General features: G+C 42.9%; 1 protein-coding gene across 3 annotated transcripts in view; it reads left to right on the top strand.

The window, feature by feature from the left end:
- LHFPL3 (LHFPL tetraspan subfamily member 3) overlaps positions 1–20,757 on the top strand; it is a 258,336-nt gene that overhangs the window by 224,110 nt on the left and 13,469 nt on the right. For 2 of the 3 annotated variants that reach the window (XM_053942417.1, XM_053942418.1), the window contains one exon: positions 1,290–4,120. The exons of the other annotated variant lie outside the window; for it this stretch is intronic. In XM_053942417.1, the coding sequence (XP_053798392.1) occupies positions 1,290–1,318 (29 nt within the window). In that variant the 3' untranslated portion in view covers positions 1,319–4,120. Of the gene's footprint in view, positions 1–1,289; positions 4,121–20,757 lie in introns of those variants that run through there. 3 annotated transcript variants of the gene reach the window in all.

Below are 20,757 nucleotides of genomic sequence, written 5' to 3'. Positions count from 1 at the left end.
GCCATCACCAGGCTCACTGGATCTTGGTACCCCCACCCCAGGCTTTAAGGTCTGGGTATCCTGCCCTGGGGCACCATCTCTCTGGGTCTGTGAGTGAATTAGCTGCAGGCCAAGGTGACCACAAGAGTCAAGGGTGTAAGGAATCTGAGGGAAGGTGGCTGCTCCGTGAAATATGGGGGGAGGAAATGAAATATTTCAGTCTTCTTACAGTAATATTTTTAAGTGTTTCTAGTCCTGAAATTCTTTGTTTGCTTTCATTTCACAATGAAATTCATTCTTTTTCTTTTGTTGTGACAAAACCAGTGATTTACCCCTAGTTCTGCGTTCCAGCAGTCTCTTGCAGAGGCCCCTGCGTTACAATACAGGAACTGGGGTTGTGATGACGTTGGCCATCCTTTCCCCCAGGATGTGGCTTTGTAAGACCCCCTGAGCAGTGACCCTTTCACAGGAGGCAGTGGAGAGGCTGCCTGACAAAGGACTTCATGGCTTGGTCTCAGGGGTCTGAGACAGTCCAGCTAACGATGAACTGGCAGAGTTCATTTGGTGCAAGAACCTTCTGCTCACTGCCGTATGCAGTGGGGCAGCCAGGTTTTCACCTTTGCCTGTGCGTGGGAACTTGCAAATAGATTTGCTCACTGAGCCCCGGTTCCAATGGTGCCCCCTGAAGCACAGCTCAGGGGCTGTCACCTGCAGCAAGAGGGAGAGCCTTTGTTACCCTGCTCCCAGCGCCAGTGCCCCTGTCCCCTTGGCCTGTATGCAGCTCTGCTTAAGTACATGGAAGCTGGGCAGTGAGAATTAGTTTGTAAGGGAGAGTTTGATTTGAAAACATTTAACACAAGGTATTATTTTATCATGTTTGCAAATGTGGATTGTGTCCCCGAGGGAAAGAAGTTTTTGATATAGAAGAGAAATGTCAGGATTTAAACTCAATTAATGATTATTAATTAATCATTAATTAATTAACTCAATTAATGGTATTCATCTAGTAAATGTCATTCTTGCCCCATATGCATTGTATCTTTATTTTCATATTGCTCAAATTTTAGATTAAATAATCTCATTATTTTGACTTCCTGTGTCAATTAGCAGATGAAAAATTATTTTTGAAAATTTCAGATTAAAAATCCTATCTACAGATTCAATTTTTCACTTTTTGTGACAAATGGAAATACATATAATGAAGTGCATTAGAATATTGGTCAGAGGCTTGCTCTAAGCTAAGCACAGAGGGAACATTTTTATGTTTGCTGGCAGTAAACCAGCTTCTCTCTTTTCTCTGTTTTGTACAGTCCTACTAAGCCAATCCTCACTAGAATGAGCACAAAACAAATGAATAACAGCTTTTGTACATCAACATTAAAATGGGAAGAAGCTTGGGAAAGGGCCTCCAACAGAGAAGAATGCTGACAAGTGCAAAAATGCCTGATGGATAAGCACCACCTTCTAAACATAGATCAGCCAGACATGGAAGTGATTTCAGAAGAGAAATGCAATCATGGATTACACACCAGCTCATTAGAAACTGTTGCTGAATACAGCATCCAGAAGACATGCATGAAAAGTCACATTTGGGGAATAAATTAAAAGGGGTATAGTTGTTGCTAGATAAACATATGTAATATATATGCATTGAAGAGGTTTGTAAATGTCATTTTTTTTATTCGGACAGAAAGCAAAAAGCTTTAAAACCTTTCACAGTAGAGAGGCAGTTAACTTCAGACTATTCCTATCCCAGTAGCCAAGAAGCTGTTAGGACATCTCTCTTAAATTAGCATTTATAGACTCTGAATGTTTCCATCACCTAGTGGAAAAAGCATAACTTTTACTGCTACATTGCTGCACTTCATTTACTTCACTGTATAATAAGTTGACTAAAACTGTAAAGCTTCTCAATTTTTACTGCATATGTGTTCCAATTAATATGTCTGTAACAAACTTAAGACTCAAAAATTATTTCTGACCTATATTCTAGTTCTATGAAGCATATATACTATAAGGTATGTCTGACTGAATATCATAATGCTATAATTTCCCAAGATGCATAGACTTGTTTGTATTTGAAGTGACAAAATAAAAGCCCTTGATTTCTTTTTTAATAGGAGAAAGTAATTTATCCCTTAAATGTAACCCGCTGCTGCTCACTACAAGGGCATTTCTTTTCCCTGTTCTGCCATACAACTGTGGAGTGACACTCTCTGGCCCATACTAATGCCAATCAGACAGGGTGATCTAATGAAATCTTCTGGCCTTAAGTTTAAATTCAATACAGCTCAGTAAACCCCTGAGTTTAAACTCAATACAAAAATTAAGAGACCAGTAAACAAATACATGTGCAAATAGCCATGTGAGGGCTGGATGCAAATAGCCCTGGGGCACTGGCAGGGAAGTCATTCCCTCCCAGGTCCCAAAGAGCACACTCAGCTCTGAGTGTGACACTGAGAAGTAAAACAGGAGTAGGCACAGAAGGAGCTCCTAGTGCAAGGCCTGGATGTGAAGCACCAGGCACAGAGCAACAGAGGGAGGCAGGGATCCCCCTCTCTGCTCCTCTCTAACACTCCCACCAAGGCACACGTCTGTCCTGGCTCGGGACTGGTCCGGAGCACATCGCTCCCTACATGCCTCTAGGTTCTCCTGTGTATCACAGATTTATCCAGTGCAAAATGAGCACTCCTGTGCTGATTCCTTCAGGGGTTTTAAAGCCTGTTCCTTCATTCTTTGGTCTTCAGGGAAAATGGCTAAAATAATAATTAATTACTAGTGTTGATCCCAAATAATGCAAAATGCTGAAGACATGAGGAAAACATGAGTTAAAACTGCTTTTTAACTATTGACTGCACAAGACAAATTATTCCAGAATTTCGTGCATGAATCTCAAAAAATTTATTTTACTTTTAAAAGAAAAATTATCTTTACACAAACTGCCAGTAAACAAATACAGGGAATTAGATAACTTTTCTATCTAACCACCAAGGTACCAATGGGGCACTGACTTCATTTGGATGTCAGCCAAGTAAATATATGTGTGAATCTGGGCAGCATTAAAAAAAAAAAAAAACAAACAAACAACAACAACTTTTTTTAATCTGAAACTGCTCTTGTAACTGGATGTAGAAAATTCTTCTGACTTCTAAAGGACCAGCACTAGCTGGTCAAAAACGCCACCCAAATCAGTCAATCACCATAAACATCTTCCCAGAACCTGCTATTGACCTGAAGGGGATGGAAGGTAAAAACCAAGTACTTCACACATGAGGCAGCATAAACTCATTTAAGGGCCCACTTCAGACAGGTTTCTCAGTGAAGCCCATCCTCATTTTCTGCTCTTGTTGGCTCACAACCACACCCGCACCTCAAAGCCTGTGAAAGGGTTTGTTATCTGGATGTGCTCTCATATCACCATCTTCATTTGCTCCTTGACTTTACCTCTGTCCCACATTATTGCAGTCATGGCACTTTTGCTGTGACAGAAATCACCAAAACAGGGTTTGTCTATATAATTATATTACTTTGTTTAGCCTCATGGTGGTGTTGTAATGTAAAAGCCCTTTCTAAATACACACAAACATTGCAAAAGAAGTGCCATCACAAGGCATCACAACCCTGCCAGGGCAGCTCAGTGAATATGTACAATTTGTACACAGTCAGAAGGGAGAGACGTACCAGGATGTACATCATTAAATGTTGACTCAGTAAGAGTAGTATGTCTTACCTTTTTAAATGTTACCACTTTCCCATCCCACTCCATTGTAACTTGTCAATTGTAATTTCTTTTTAAGTCAAAAAACTGTAAAGAAAACTGTTGAAATACCTGACTTTCTGTAAAAGTAATAACAATAATTTTTGTTACTTCAAAGTATGCTTGGTATTAAAGTACCTAATAAAGTTCAATAATGACTTTTGTAGCATACTAAAATAAAGCGTGATAGTGCTTTTCTCCAGCTCATCTGTGATAAGGGCAGCTGTTGTTGGGATCACTGCCCTCCTAAACACAAGCCTGGATGCCTCCTTCACATCTGTACCTACAGGGGTCCCTCAGGTATGTAAAGTCCCAGCAGAATCGTATCCCTTAATGAGTGCAGGGATTTGTAAGCATGGGTCAAATTCCTAGGAGAACCTTGTTGGTAAGTCATCTCCACCCTCTGGTACCTGGCTACATATCCATATATGGACAACAATATAAAGTTCCTAATTACTCTGGTATAAAACTTGATTTGTAGTAAGATAAAGAAGAGTGTAAATTATTTATAAGTTAGTTATGGTTAGAGAACTTCCAGGTTTGTAGGATGCTATTCATTTTTATAGGCAATACATTTCAGTTATTTATAGATTGGAAATCCCAAACAAGTGATTTGGGTGCCACAGTAAAGCTCAGAAGTTGATCACTCCCTAATTTCACTATTTGAAGGTACACTGGAGCCATCAGGGGCTGTCACATCATTCCAGAGTTTGCACCAACAGGAGGTAAGTACTTCCTTGTCAAAGAGATACTGGATTTGCTTCCATGCTGCTGATGCAGCAGTATCTGCATTTGGAGATGATGTAGAAATTATTGTGACTGGGGTCTAATTATGCCCAAACTCCCAGGCTCTGACACATTTTAATCAGAGTAATAGATCAGCTTCCCTCACACTGTCCATCTTTCCCTGTTCTAGGGAGGAAAATGTAATGCCAGGCCCAGCAGCTTTCTGTCTGTTTTCACTGCTACTCTGATATCCTTCAAACATTTAAAACTTTTAGTAGTTTCATCTGATTCTCTGAGGATTTGAAATGGAGTAAGATCTAGACAGTTTAAAGTAAATAAAAAACCCACCCCAGATTTGTCCTAACCAGTTTACACATTGAAAAGACAGCCATATGCTGAATAGGTTCTGAGGTAGTTCTAGAAAGCAACACTTTTTTCCCCATGTGCTGAAGCCAAGAGATTTACACATTTCTCCTTCCAAAGGAGCTCTGTACAGAATGGAATGGCTTTGCCTGCTGTTGGAGTAGCTGGCAGTACATGCACACATTAGGCATGCTTGCAGCCATTCCACCTTCTGTGATCCTCAGCAGCCTACATTAATAATTTGAGTAGATATTTTCACAGAAGGCCTGGAATTATGTAGAAGGTAGAATATGTAGTTTAAAAATCAATACTCTTCCCTTTAGATCAAATAATGTTTGTGTCATGGTGCTGAAAACACAAAGCCAAAACTTGCAGTGCTCAGATGCTGATGTGATGCTTTCTATTACCCATCTGTCTCTCTTAAATTTTTGCTTAGTGTTACTTTACGCTGCCTTTTGAAATGTCTTTTGCATTTTAAAAAGTAAAGTGATATATCCTTCCTATCTTCCAGATTGTCTCATAACCCCAAGGGGCAGGGGGGGGAGATGGGGGGGCCAGTTACACAGCTTTTCCACTTCACAAAGTGACGAGAGAAGTATCGCCTCTGCCAGAGGAGAATCTCCAGGGAAAAAAAGTATAAGCAGAGACATTATGCTCATCAACTCCCAAGAGGAGATGTGGCCCCTAATTGCCTATGAGACACTACAAAGCTCTTCTCCTTTTGAAACAGCTCCAAAAGTTGCTGCAAGGCACATCCTGAGATCACCAGTGTGACACCAGCCTCCAAGTTTGAACATCAACTCAGTCACCTGGGAAAACAGCCTGGAAGTGAAAATGCTCCAAAAAGCTAGGAGCTGGGGCTGAATTAATCTCCACAAACCAATTTTAAATTGGTGTAACATCGTGGATTATTACTCTGATTTTGTCAAGTCCAAGGTAGCTTTATATTAGCCTAATATAGCTGTTAGGATTATTAATAAGCAAAATTATATATTATTAGTAATTTTTTAGGGGAAAAGTGAAATAAAGATTGTCAAAATCCTATATGTTAGAATGAAGTCTCTTTGACATGATTACCACATTTTTTAAAAAGTATTTCCACAGTTTAACACCAGAAGATGCACTAGATCATCAGCTACATTACCAGTTACACAGGCTCAAGATTCTCCTGTCAGATCCCAGCACAGGAAGGTAGGAATTTTGCTCTGCCATAGCAAAAACCAGGAAGTGACACTGTTGAGCAGGACGGGAACAAAGAACTCCAGATCAGAAGGCTAAGAAAATGAACTCTCCTTTTATTTCAAATGTACCACTGCATATATAGAGAGCATTGAGAAGACTAATTTCATTGGTCGTAGAGTAAAAACATGTCACACCATTGGTGTGCAGTGAATGACGCACAGCGGCAGAGCATATCTATAAACAATGTGAATAACAAGATAGATTAGAGAATTATTTACATTCTTTCCCAACTGCTTCCCAGGCTCTTGCCTGGTTAGAAAACCTTTCTCTTTCTCTCTGACTGAGCTGAGAATACCCACAAGGAACTTCATCACTTTGACAACTCTCAAGCATGGCTTTCACACAAGATGTCAGGCAAGACTCTGGGATATCAGCACAAATGTCAGGCTTACAGGCATGCAGTTAGCACCCTGATTCTCCTTTATATAACTTTAAGCCAACACAATGCAAAATTAGTAATAAGCTAGATATTCAGTCTGAAAAAGAAAATTAGGTCTCCTCTCTATTTGCTTTGATTTTTTTCCATTAAAAAATGAAATTAGTTGAAGTGTCACTGGAATATTCTGAGGGTCTACTAAGTGTCTGCTGTATTTGTTGAGTTTCTCAAATGGCAACTGAAAGTAATGTAAAATATTATGCTCCTGAGGCCATGAGCTGAGATGGTTGGTGACAGAGCTTTCTAGAAGAGCTTTTATGTGATAAGCTACTATACATGTCATCAATAAAGGAGCTGTTTTAGTCAGAACAGCTGAATTTATGTATGCTTGAGAAGGATAAGGAATAAAATAATTCAGATATTCTGAAAGAAATTCAGGCTTAATACATGCCATCACTGTTTGGGGGGGAGGGGGTAATTTTTACTTTGTATGCTTTAATATAATATGAAAATCCTCATTTACTGGTTTTAATTTATTTTGCTTTAAGTAATGTGAAAATTCTTCACTCACAAGGTACCTTGGGGATGCTGAAAGCAGCGGAGAGGCTTTCCTGGAGCAGTACCAGGCCCGATGGATGTTGTCCTTATCTGTGCTGCCATCTAATGGCGCACCAGCCTCTGCGGGCGTCCTTCTCGGGAGTTAATTACTTAAAGGCAGCTTTGCATTTGCCTTCATAGAGATCAAGGTAACAAAACCAGTGCACGTGTTCCCTCCTGTGCCTCCCAGAGACAGGGCAAAATCCAAGAGATGAAACAAACCATCACCATATTAACTCACACTGCATAAAGTTTGAGACGAAGTTTGAGAACTTCTAAGGTTTTGCTTGAATTTCTCAAGACTGAGGAGAATAAGCTTTATCTCTGTAATTGTGGATGAGAACTTTGCTTAATATTTTATAAGCATTTCCCAGACCTATTGAGCCCAACATTTCCCAAGGGATGGCTTCTGTATCTCTCAGATATGACAGACACTAATTTCTATTTACCCCCTCCAAGAGCCATAGAGTCATAGAATGGTTTGGGCTTAAAGGAACCTTAAAGATTATCCAGTTCTAACCCTCTGCCATGGGCAGGGACACCCTCCATTAGACCAGGCTGCTGAAAGCCCATCCAACCTGGCCTTGAACACTTCCAGGAGTGGGGCATCCACAGCATTTCTGGGCAATCTGTACCACTTTTAAACCATTATCACTTGTCTTGTCACTAGGACCTTGCACTTGGCCTGCTGAAATTCATGAGGTTGCCATAGCCCACTTCTGGAGCTTGTCCATGTCCCCCCTTATGACATTCCATCTCTCAGACATGCCAAGTGCACCACTCAGCTTGGTGTTACCTGCAGACCCACTCTCAGCTCCAGCATAAACCAGGCAGGCTGCAAGTTGTTTAAAACTTGTGTGTTTAAAACCATGTTTAAAAACACATGTTTAAAAACACAATTTTAAGTGTGTCTAAAAACACACTCTGAGTGGTGTATTGGAGCATGAAATGGAGGGATAGAACAACAGAAGTAGGAGGCATCAGAATGAATGGGAAAGTTAGGTAGTTTAAGTCAAACCCAGGAGACAACCACAACTGCTCAGCATTCCTCCAAATTGCTCTAGTTGAAAAAGCAGAGGTTAAGGAGGCTACTGAAATAACGACTCTGAGATGATACTAAATGTGGCATTGATGAGCTATGATCATGCAATAACTATGAGCATCTTCAAAGGCGACAGAACATAGAAAATGGATGGTCCCTAAAGAAACAGAACATTAGATTTAGGTCATCCTAGATAGCATTTGCTCTGAGAAATGATAAAAGGGTGAAATCTGATTATGGATTACCAGGCTGAGGGCTGGGAGCAGCTAAAGCCCCTAATCCCAAAGGAATAATGCAGGGACTCTAGAACCCATTAATACATTGATATGAGAAAAAGCATGATGTGAGGGTCCAGGCTGTGGCAGGAACAGCAATAACAACAACTCTTCCTGCCTGGTGAGGCTGTGCAGCCTCCCAGAGTGATGCCCCCAGGCCCTTACCACTCCCAAAGGAGCTGGAGAACAGGAACCAGAGGCAGGGCCATCATACACAGGCACAGCCTGAGGAAGGAAATGACTGGGGATACAGCAAAGCCCAGAGAAGTAAACTGGAAGAAGTCCAAAGCCAACACTAGAGTTGGGACAGGATTTTTGGCAGAGAAGCTCCCAAAGCAATAAGAAAGTATCACCACACACATATATTTCATGCATTTCATACTGAGGCACCTGGTAGTCTTCTCAGAGGCCTTAGACAATGGGCCTTCAAAATGAATTTGTTAAATAACATGGCATTGCATGTATGTGAGCACACTTAATAATAACTCTGCCTGTTCTTAAACAACTCTGCCTGCTGCTTTTGCAGGACAGGAGTCACTGCTTGGTGTTGAGCTCTGAGGAACTACCACAGCAGGTAATACTCAGATTTCCCAGTCATTTCTAGACTGTGTTTCTGTACTCACAGGGAGAGCTGTCATCAGATAAAATATATATTATATATATGCTATATATAATTATATATTCCTTCCCCTTTTCACTGCTTCTCTACCCTTATAGGTTCCTTCAAAGTAGAAAAGCAAATAATCTGTATTCAGAATTCATAAAAAACTCACATCACATTTTACTCTTTTTCAGTGTGTATTTATTTTTTTTTCTTTTTACAAGAATTACAGAGGATGAAGAGCCTCAGCTGAACTTTTATAGACTGGAAAGTGCAGGGAAGAATCTCAGAAGCTGAGATCCATGCCTGGGAAGCATGGAGTCACAGTACTGCAGGAACACTCATGTTGGAGGGGCTTTGGGAGGCCTCTAGTGCAACCTCCTGCTCCATGGGGTTAGGGCACTATCCATTCAGTGGTGAAAAGCACATGGTGTTTCTGGGCAGGCTGCTCCAATGCTTAATTAATCTCACAAATGTATCAATAATTAAGTAAATATCAACAGGGAGATGCTGACACATGATATCAGAGCAGCTGCTCTGTGTGTGACTACACTCTTAAAGGGTACAATTTCCATCTTTTTACCGTATGTTTTTAACTCATAGGCATGTGCACAGAGGCCAGATTTTAATGTACTAATAGTGCTAACTTGCATTAGTCCTGAATTATATTCTTGCTGTAGTTGGAAGTGATGTATTTCACCTAAGCTTATCCATTCTACCTGTAAAAAGTAAAGCCAGAAAGATTTATTACTGTGTTGAGAAGTAATAAAGGTATATAGACCAACAGTGAAATTATTGGTGTGTAACCCTCACATTTGTAGCTGTGTTTTCTCCAGAATTCCCCAGCTAGAAAAAAATCAGGTTGAGCCAACATGTGGCTCCCAGACCTGTGCCTGCAACCTGGACAGTACATTAAACAACTCTGCCAGCACACAGTACCTCTGCTTCATGTTGTATAAAAACACCAGGTTTTGTGAAAATTGTTTTGAAATGCTGCAGTAGACTGGAAGATTTGCAACAGGTTGTTGGTGAAAACTGGAACACATTGTTATGCAAAGGTGCTGCTGAAACCCAGAAGGAAGTGAAAGAAGTTAAGCCCAAGTTCCTTGTGCTGGTACAACTTGGTGGATGTAGGAGCACATAAGCTGGCTTGGCAGTGTAGAAGACCAGTGTTACAGTCAGCGGTGTCTGTTTCCAGACTCTGAATTCTGTTCATCTAGGACTCTTGTCTGCTAGTGGGAGAAGTCTTTCCAGACACTGGGAAAATACTCACAATCTGGAGACAACTGTGTGGTATTACATCATCACAGCCCCTGTTTCTTATTGGACTTGATAATCTCTTGAAGGTAATGAGTCTTCTTCCCCATTTCTGTGATTTTTCTCTTCCCACCATCTCCCTCATACTTTCTATTGCTAATTACCCTATTTTTTTAATTGAGAATTTATAATAACTAGTGTTTAAAACCCCAAATAATTCATCCTGGACTTCTCAATAAAGAGGTATGGATGTATTATGTTTGTTTTGTTTTACTTTGTTGGTTTTGTTGTTTTGGTTTGTTTGCTGGTTTTTTCCTATTCTTAAGGTGATTTCTGAGCACTCACAGTCATGGCAAAATTTATGGACATCACATATTGTAAATTTTTTTAACCCAGAAGGCAAACAAGAAGTACTCAAAGCTCAATTGCACTTAAGCCTCATTATTTTTAAGCCGATCTTATGCTACTTTGTAGTCTAACTCACTATATTTTAATGCCAAGCACTGGAGTAACTAGCTAGAAAGAGCACTCTTCCAAGGGTGTGGAAAAGAATATGCCAGCCAGATGTCGTCCCAGGCCAGAAAATGATGCAGGCAGCACACAGCAGGGAAAACAGGCTCCAGGTCTGAGCTGCCTGGTGCAGTGCCTGCTGGGCATTGTGCCAGAAAACAACAGCCTGAAGCAGTTTTCCCAGTTCTCACTCCCGTTCCCTCCTTTTTTCAGCATGTTTCCATGTTAGGATTTTACAGATGAAGCTTTTGACCCACAGTCCAGCACTCAACTTGTTGTCTTTCCTTTGTCTTCTCTCTCCCAGATGCCAGATTTTTAGTCTCTTTTTAAGAGAAGAGATTTATTTAATACAACAAGAAGTAAAGGGAAATTACTTTCCAGAAAGACAAGGGAGGAGAAATATTTATGAAGACAGAGTATTCCAAAGCCCTAGTACAGCCCAGAACAAGATGAATATTTTGCACACCATGCTGTTAGGTGAGAAGCCCAGTGGTACCTCCAAGCCCCCAAAGTCAAGGGAAGATCCAGTCGAGACACTGATATGCTGCATTGTGTAAAGGTTTTGGGGTCATCACAGAAGGAAGAGACAGGGAATCAGCAGGGTTTGAGCACCACAACCCAGGACTTCACTGCCTGAGTTAAGGACCAGATGTGCTACTAGAAAAAACTATGTACTTGGTATGCTACAGTAGGATTCTTTTCTTGGGACTGGTCAGAAAGTTTAACTAGGAGAAAATCAGCAGATACATTACTCAAATCAGGTGCAATTTCTGTCTCCACATATGTTCAGCCCCATGGTTTGGTGATCCTGTTTTTTTATTGTGGCACAGATTAGTCCACCCTGTGTCCAAGCCAGCTCCATCAGAACTACCAATTGTCCCAGTATCCCAGTTATGCCCTCTTTACCAGGCAGAAGCAGAAAGTTGTCTGCTGGTCTCAAGTCTTCATCAACTTCATCAAAGCATGAGCGTCAGCCACATTTTTACCTTGGCTATCCAACATGCTAAAATCCCAGATGAATCACTGAGAATCTGGTGCCATGGCTGGCTTATGTCAATCTAAGCATTAGCTGCTGTCAAGAGGAGCAGCCCTACCTGCTCCTGCCTGCTCCCATCACCTCTCCAGTACCAATACTGGTGCCTGTCTATGTGCACAGTCAGCTTCACCACTGAGCCACTCTATGGCCACATGAGCATCAGTGCCAAATTGCATTGAGGAGCACCAGCTTGGGGACTGAAAGGGAAGCCTGTAGCAGATTGACATATTTTGTTCAAGCACCTACACAATAAATATGTGTGCAGAGTTAAGTCTGGTACATCCTGATCCCATTGTGACACTGTGCATAGTCTGGACAACCCACTCAGCACTTGCACAGGTGGTCCAAAACACCTCATGTGTTAGACATGAAGGACACTTGCTGTGAAGTCCATCTCTGTGTGACCACTAAGACCACTGAATATGCAGAGACTGTACTGGACATGTGTGACCACTCCGCAGGATGCACTGGATGTGCCCATTGCTCCCAAGACACAGCAGGATCTCTCATTTATCTATGGGAATAGTGGCTCCTCCTAGGACAACACCACCTCCACCCATGATTCTGCCTTCAGCATCCCAAATTTCCTACCTGTAGTTGACTGTCCATTCTCAGGATTGTCCTGAAAGCAATTGCTGTGCCATCAGGTGACTCAGACACAGATGAGTCAGCTATAAATGCTATCCGAGACAGGGAAGAGAGATTACTTTGACTACAGAGCTTTTTAATCTGACAACAAAGCCTTCTATACATCTAGAAGTTGAAGCTACTTAAATAAATATGACAAAAATGTGTAAGTAGGAGGGTCATTTATTGTTAGTACATAACAAGCTGCCTCCATTTCAAGTTTTGAATCAAGATTTTCAGCAAAGCAATATTTGGCCTTGATCGAGGCATTTCTGAGTGCAGAGACTGTGTATGTGAAACCCCGACAGCCCTGAAAGACAGGCTTGAGCAAATCTTCCTGCTGTTATTCTATGAGGAATTGCCCAAATTCTTCCCTGTACCTCCCTGCCAGGACTTGGTGAGACTATCAAGGGGCTCACAGAAGGAAGTTTGCCACTTACATTTAAAAAGTCATGATTGTTAGAAACTGGCAATTAGGATGAGTATACAAGGTCATCTAGTGACTCCTCTGAGAGCATTAACATCCGCAGAGAAGTTGGGAAGGAGGGGAAGAGTCACAAGAGTTAGGAGGGAGGAGTCATGACTTGGGAAAAGCAACTTAAACTGAAGGAAGGGGACTTAATTTAATTTACCAGAGCCCTCCAGACAGCTCACAAAGCAGCCTGGCATCCAGCTGATGTAATATATGTTATGCAAATGCAGTATAATTAACATTATTTGACTGGAAAATAAGTTTTCCAAGTTTCATTAGGCTTAGAAGGGAAAAAATAAAATTATTTTAGATTAATATTCCTGAGCAAAGATAGAATTGTGGATTCAGAGCTGATGTTTGCCATGGCAAGTTATTTATGTATAGATGCTAGTGAAATTACTTGAAGGAGGCAGGAGAAGCAAACAACCTTCAGCCAAATGTGAAGCACATGCACTGCACTGAGCACCATGCTTCCCTCAATGTGTTCTGCATTCCCTCAGTTTCCATTTTATCAAAGCTTGATTGAACTCAAGGTTCACAAGAAACATGGGATTGAGTCACAGCAAAAGGATATTTCCCCCTTGTTTTCCTGTGCCGCATACAAGCAGGAGAAGTGAAAACAATGAAAACCAAGCTGCACCCTTTTGCTTTGCACAACTTCCTGAAATTTCTCCTGAGCCAGATAAACCAGGCTACAGAAAAACACAGGTCAAGGTTAAAATGGCATCTGCTAGGATGCTGTGGAATTTGGGAACAGTCATATTTTCACACCATCTGCTTCTTTACGATAAATTACTTTGCGACCCGGGTGTATAATAAGACGTAATGGGAAAATTTAAGATGAATATCCTTCTAGCCTTCACTAATCTCACCAGAGAAGCAACAGAAGTCTTGTTTTAAACTACGGAAGGACAAAGAGCACTAAAAGCTGCATGGGAAATGGCCCAGAACTGCAGAGGATTTGGATGAGGAGCTTTCAGGGCTGCAGGCAGAGGCCTGGCTGGGGACGGCAGAACCGGCCGCTTTGTCACTGCCCTGGGGCAGCAGCCGACCTTCACCCAGAGCAGCACATGTGTCAGCGCCTGCCAGACCGGCCCACCCGCTCGGATTAACCAGTTCAAACTGCGTGCTTGGAATAAACCGCAGGAACTTTCCTGGAGGGGATTAGCGAGCGCCTGCAGTGCCTGTCCAGACCTGAACGCAGATCTGAGGGCATGCCTGGCATCGCAGCTGCAGCGAACAGCTGAGACGGGCTCACGTCTTCATCAAGCACCAACCAAAAACGTGGCAGACAGGATGGCACTCCGCAGAGAGCGGTGCCAGCTGGAGGCTTTCATTCCCACCCCAGTTGTCACAGCCCCGCCTGAGGTCACCACGCTGCTGCCACTCACTTCTCCGGTTGCCCACTGAAGGAACAAAAAGAGGGAGCTGTGTCATGGGATGGGAGGAAGGCCAACGCTCTGCCGAGGCAGCAAAAGGACAACCCACCTACAGAGAGCCAGAGGGAGCTGCGACCTCCTAGAGATGATGTCTGCCCACAGTCCAAGAAGAGCCTGAATCTGTTTTCATTTAAACCAGTTTTACAGTCTGGACTGGAGTGGGACTCAAATGCATTTTATGTGGCCTACACAACCCGCTCTGCCCTGCAGGAGATGACAGACAAGCCATGAGTGGTTTGCAGCCTCAGAGCGACCGCAGATGCCCAAAGACCAGGGCAAAGCCTGCTCACTTCTTTCTTTTTGTGACTCTTCCCATGGCTGGCTGGATCACTTGGTGGTTGCTATGTTCCTTCCCTGCCTTGAGGCAACGTCAGCTTCTCCATACAGGCTGAACAGGCTTCACACACTTTCTCTGGAGTCTGGAGCAGCTTTACGAACCTTAGAGCTGTGCAAAGGTACAGGAAATGTCCTGCTGGCTGCTGTCACTACCCAGGATGCAGGGTGACGGTCTGTGAAACCAACCAAATGGAAAATGGTGGTGGCAACCTACAGAAGGAAGCCTGGGGAAGGGGGGGAACCTACTTGCTACCAAACACTGCGGCATCTCTATGTTTTTATTCTGTTTTCTCATGTTTCATGCTTGTGTCCTGCTGCCACCAGTCTGTGCAATTCTACAAATTAAAAGTTGGAGTTTTTTTTCCAGGTGAATCTTGAGGACTTAGGAACATAGCTCCCATGAGCATAAGTTCCTCAGCCCAGAATTGTACCTGTGGACTGATGACCACTGTGCATGCACACTCATGAACATTGCAGCCTGCTGACACATTGCTCCTCTGTAGCTTTGGAAGAGGAATACATTAGTGCACACCAAAAAAACCCCCAGCATTAAAGGAAAGCTGTGCAACAGGGGGATGTCGCACTTAAAATAACGTTTGGGGTCATCCAAGGAAGACAGACAGGATGGAGGGCAGGTAGAGCGTGTACAGCATATTCCTTATTATCCTCTTGTGATGTTCAGCAATTTACAAAGGTACCAAACCAGATTCAGACTGTCTCACCAGGATCTGACACGTTACAAACCACAAGGTAAAAAAATCAAACACAATGGCCTCATCTTCTTGATAAAAATATGGGAGTGGTTTCTTTACATCTCATCCATCCTTAAGGAAAGAGATACATGGTCTGGGGCAGCAGAACTGGAAACTGTTCCATAGGAAGTAATATAATCCAAAGTCCTATGTATTTTTAAGATGCTCAGCCCTGCCTCCTCATAAAGCAGGTATTTCAGTATGTGGCACTTGTGTTAATTGAATACCCTCTTAAACGCAAATGAGAAAAGCCACATTAAAGTCTCTCAAGGTTCCAGATAAGATCTGCAGCTGGTATAAATAAGCAAAATGTCACTAAGGCCAGAGGAATCGCTCCGTTCCTCCTTCTCCTGCCGCTGCAATCCCTGAACTTGACCCTACATTTCCATGCTCGTACAAGGAGTGGAGCACGAAGCACGCCGCTGCAATCCCCGCTCCCGCCGCCCCAGCCTGTCTGGCCGTGCCGCAGCCGCAGCCACAGCCCTGGCCCTTCCCCAGGGACACGGCGTGTCAGGCGGCCGGGAGGGGAAAAGCCAGGGAGTGTCTGGCCAGGGCGGGAAGGGAGGCCTGAGTTCCTGTCATTTCCTCTATGATTATTTCAAGATTTTTCAGTAGAAGTCTTTACAGGATGGGTTGGGCTGTTTTATCAGAGCCAGATTTTGGCAGGCTAGTTCCCAGGGAGGTCCTTTTCACCCCGCAGCCCTCAGCCAGAGCCTGCAGACCTTACTTACCTCTCCAAAGCCAGCACAGCCCGGCGCGACCGATGGGCGGATTGCGGCCTGCTGAGGGAGACAGCAGGGACTGCCAACCCTCCCTGCAGGAGGACAGGCTTTTGATTTCATTTAAGAAATAACACTTAGACCTTGGCTGGTGACAGGCAGTCCTGATGGTGCTAATATAAATCTCCAAGTCACTTGCTTGACAAGGGCAAGGTTAATCCTTCCTAAGCAAGAACACTTGAAACTTTCCAACCAGACTTTGCTTTCCCAATCTCTCTCTTTTTGGCCTCCCATTTTAAGCAGAACAGCTAGCAAAGCGAGCAGGAAACAACAGCTCCTTCCTGCCACCCAGCCCCAGCCATCCATGCACGGAGCTTGCCTGCCCTGGGGCTGGATTTGGGTGTCGGCCAGTGCTGACCAGCATCCCGGGCTGAATTCCAGCATCCCCGGCTGAATTAGAAACGTACAATAGTTTGGGTTGGAAGGGACTGCTAAAGGTCATCTAGTCCCACCTACTGTCACTGTCCCGTTGCCATTAAAGCTAAGTAAAAGATTGAGAGAGAGATTATCCCAGCTGAATCCCAGTAAGCAGCAGCAGAGCAGTAGTTCTGTGGCAAATGTGATAATGATTTTTTGTTTCATAATTTCTAAATTCTCTGCACTTCACTTATGTTTTCCTATTGCCTTTAGTGATAGGACAAGGGGTGATGGTTTTAAACTAAAAGAGGAGGATAGATTTAAACTAGATATCAGGAAGAAATTTTTTACAATCAGGGTGGTGAAACACTGGCACAGGTTGCCCAAAGAAGTTATGAATACTCCATCCCTGGACGTGTTCAAGGCCAGGTTGGATGGGTCTCTAAGTAACCTGGTCTTCTCTCTGATCCATTGCAGTCTAGTGGAAGGTGCCCCTATCCACAGCAAGGGGGTTGGAAATAGATGCCTTTTAAGATTCCTTCCAACCCAAACCATTCTTTAATTCTATGAGACAGCTTCTGTTAGGGGAAGGTGCTGTGGCAAAGATGGACTACAACAGAGAGCATTTATTTGAAGAGAAATATAATAGGAAATCAATTAAATCAGGAGGGTACCAGCTATTTTCAAACAGAAAAAAAAATTATGAAGAGAACTCAAAACACAGTGGATTAGAGGGTTTAGTCAGCATGAGGGAGGGAGGGAGGGAGGGAGGGAGGGAGGGAGGGATGACAGAATTACAGGACTATAGTGCAGAAGAGGTTTTTAACATCCATATTAATTTTATTGTGCACATGCATCAAAGGTCCCTATGAAGATATGTAAAACCATGTGTCCTGATTGAAGAGAGCAGAGTTGACCTACCTCCCTTCCCCTTCTCCATGGTCTAGCTTTTGGAGTCCCACTGCTACATTATACTGTTTTGCTGGATGCTCTTTATCTTGGCTGTTACAAAGTCCATGTGAGAAAGCAATACCAGGCCCTTTGGTATTTTCTGGGCTTTCCCCTGCCCAAGGGTACACTGTTTGTGAGGATGCCAGAACTCCTTCTCTTGTTCTGTCCATAATACACTACCTGAAGGGTCTGGCTGTCTGCCTGGGCAGCTGCAAAGAATTAGCCCAGCTGAAGTTCAGCACACAGGGAGGGAGTGCAGACAAGGCTTCTTTTTTGCCATTCAGTCCACTCAACCTTCAAGAAACCTTGGAATTAAAAGTCCTAAGTACAAGTGTTGAAATTGACTGTTAAGGTCAGTGCTGCTTGTGGCAATCTTGGTTTCACTGATGCAGATTAGCATCACTTCAAAAATGCCTTGAGAGGCCCTATTTTTTATTTTTGCCTTGCATCCCATCCTTGGGAAGTCTTTGGTGGTTCATATTAACTTATGTGATTTCCTAAGAGTTATTGTGTCTTTTTTCATTACAAAGAACTTTGTGTATTCTTGCAAAGGGATAACCTGTTTGTTTCAGATGGCTTTGCTGATTCCCAACATCAGTTTTTCCCAACATCAAGCTGAACAGTACTTTGTGTGCAAAATTTTCCTTTCTACTTCCTTTTCTGGCTGTACTGGTACTCACAGATTTTAAGTATTTGTTTGGACTAAAGCATTTTAGAAAGTACATTCCCCATTCATCCTCAGTTTATTGGTCTTAATCTTTCACAATGCTTCCAGAAGTTGTAACAATTTAATACTGGCCTTGAGAACTTCTGAAGTGCCCAAATGCTCAGGAGTTCCAGAAAAAAAAAAGAAAGGCAAATTATAAATCACTCCCTGCTGAAAAGAGAGGCTTTCTAAATAAGTTCTTTACCATTATTCTTAAAATCATACCTTTAAAGGGCCTCAAAAGTATCCCAGGCCACTATCTTCTTCAAAACAAGGTCAGCTATGCACTTTTAGATATGTTAACCTCTTAGCCAGTTCCTGCAAGGATAATTACTTGCTGATGACCAAGTCAGAAAGTATTACTCCCTGGACAAAGCAGTAGATTATTTATTTCAAGCCCTGTTGTTGCTTATTTTTAGTAGTTCTCATGTTTCATTTCCAGAACTGACAGGAATTGATTTGAGGTGAACTGGACTATTCCTGCATACAAAGGGGTTCAGTTTCATGTCTGGCAGGAAGCGATATAAACTGGAAAAGGAAACCTACTTGCAAATGAAGGGAAATACAACCTTTGCTACTTCTTCCACTATTTTCTTCAATATTGATTATCAAGGACACCTCCATCTTTTTGCTAGTCTTCTAGGACTGATGCATAAATCTGCCCCATGATTTGTCCCTTTGCCAGCATCCATTTACTCTTGTTCCTGTCCTGGGGTCTTCTCAGGGCTAACACCAATACAAACCTGGCTCTGAGAATCATCACCGTTATTAACACCAAGGAAAAAGGCAAGAGAAGATGTATTAGTGAACAACATGGGGAGAAGTGCATGTCCTTGTACTGTCACAGAGAAAGTCTTTGTAGTGTTCTTGTTCCTACTTGCCATTCTCCTGGTGAATTCATCCACCCTGACACAAATAATCTATAAACAGCAAACCCTTTCTAGTAGTCTGTCATTTTACAGGAAATAAACAATGGCACAATTACTCACTAATATCTCATAGAAGTCATGCTAATTGCTTCTGCTGAAGCTCCAGGCTTCCTTATCAAACCTGCCAAGCTGAAGTAGCTGAAAGTCTATAAACCAGTAAATAATTAACTTTGAAGATTTCCTTCTTGCATCTCCTGGTGCCTCTTCTGCCTGCAACAGTGAATGGCAGAGCAACAATTCACAGGATTTCTGTGGAGAACCTGTTTGCTCTTTGTGCCACCTTGATGTGTGCTTTAAATCAATCGAACACTTCCAAAGAAATTAAGCATGTAAAAAATAATCAAGAGAGCAGGGTCTGGACATGCTGGGGACATTCCTCCACCCAGCTCCTGCCATGGCAGGAGTGAGGGCTGCCATGGCAAGGGGGCAGTACCAGCCCCCCAGCCCCATTTCTCGGGGTAGGTTTGTTTGTAACACATCTGCATCCTTATTCTTCTTTGCAGGAAAATGCCAAGGGCTGACATTTAGGCCAGAGCTCCTGTCTGAAGCAATGACTTCTCTCTGATCCATTGCAGTCGAGTTCCATGAGGAAACACCACAAGATGCTCTCCTTCCTAAGAAATATCTGCCTTCTCCTCCTCTCTGTGGTTTAATTAAAGCATTTTAGCAAATTCTGCTCAGCAGTTTCACCCTGAAGGAATTCTGTCAGCTCCAAGATTTGCCTTGGGTGTGTAGCCATTTTGGATGTTTGCATGGGCATCAGAGCCTACATCTCATTTACTTTTACCAGCTCAAACATGCTTTAACCCACAAAAACTTCTTAATGAAGCTGCACATTCTTAGCAAACCCAGTTCCTTCAAGACTATACTGGTACTTTATCATTCCAACCATCTTGTTTTCTGATAGGGCCCCAGTGCCTGCCTGCAAACATGTTTGTTTACACAAGGGATGCTGGTGCTCTGCAAATTTCTTAGTCCTGACTCGAGCCACTGCAAAGGTACAGCAGTGGGAGGTAGATGGGGTTTTGTACCTGGCAAACAGTTCATGTGCTTATATGCACATATGCAGCCATAGGCACTGTAACCTTTCCCAACCTGCCAACCTGTATGGGTCAGTAGTGATGGGATCATCACAGAGAATAATGCTAAAATATGACTCAGGAGTGACCTTCATCACTGATTGACACATGGTCCACAGCTGGTCCCCAGCAGCACAAACACAGGACAGCAAGTCTCCACATAAGGTCCTACTCCTTTTGGAAAGGTCTCCCTTCCCTCTCAGAAGCTGATCTGTAGCTAGGGCCTCTGGCAGGAAACCAACAGCACAGGGTAACATTAATGTATTTGGGCATTGATACCACTCCTGCAATGGCCACCCTGCTTCCTCACACCTCCGTTTGCTACCAAACTACTCAAAATTTGGAGCAGGAGACACTCCTGCTGTGCAGCACCACAGAATCCATTAACACCAAGGAGACCTGAATCCCCTGGGGCAGAAGAAAAGCCAAAGCAGCTGCAGTGCCTGTCCCTCTAAGGTTTCACCCACACTCCACAGTTCCATGTATATAAATTAAAATTAACTTATTAAAGTAAATTAAACTTGTCTGAAACCATTCACTGCAGAGAATGGCCCACACCCTTATTATTG

This window comes from Vidua chalybeata, chromosome 5 (genome assembly GCF_026979565.1).
Source record: "Vidua chalybeata isolate OUT-0048 chromosome 5, bVidCha1 merged haplotype, whole genome shotgun sequence".
Taxonomy (NCBI): Eukaryota; Metazoa; Chordata; class Aves; order Passeriformes; family Viduidae; genus Vidua; species Vidua chalybeata.
This window is presented reverse-complemented; position numbering and strand designations above follow the sequence as displayed.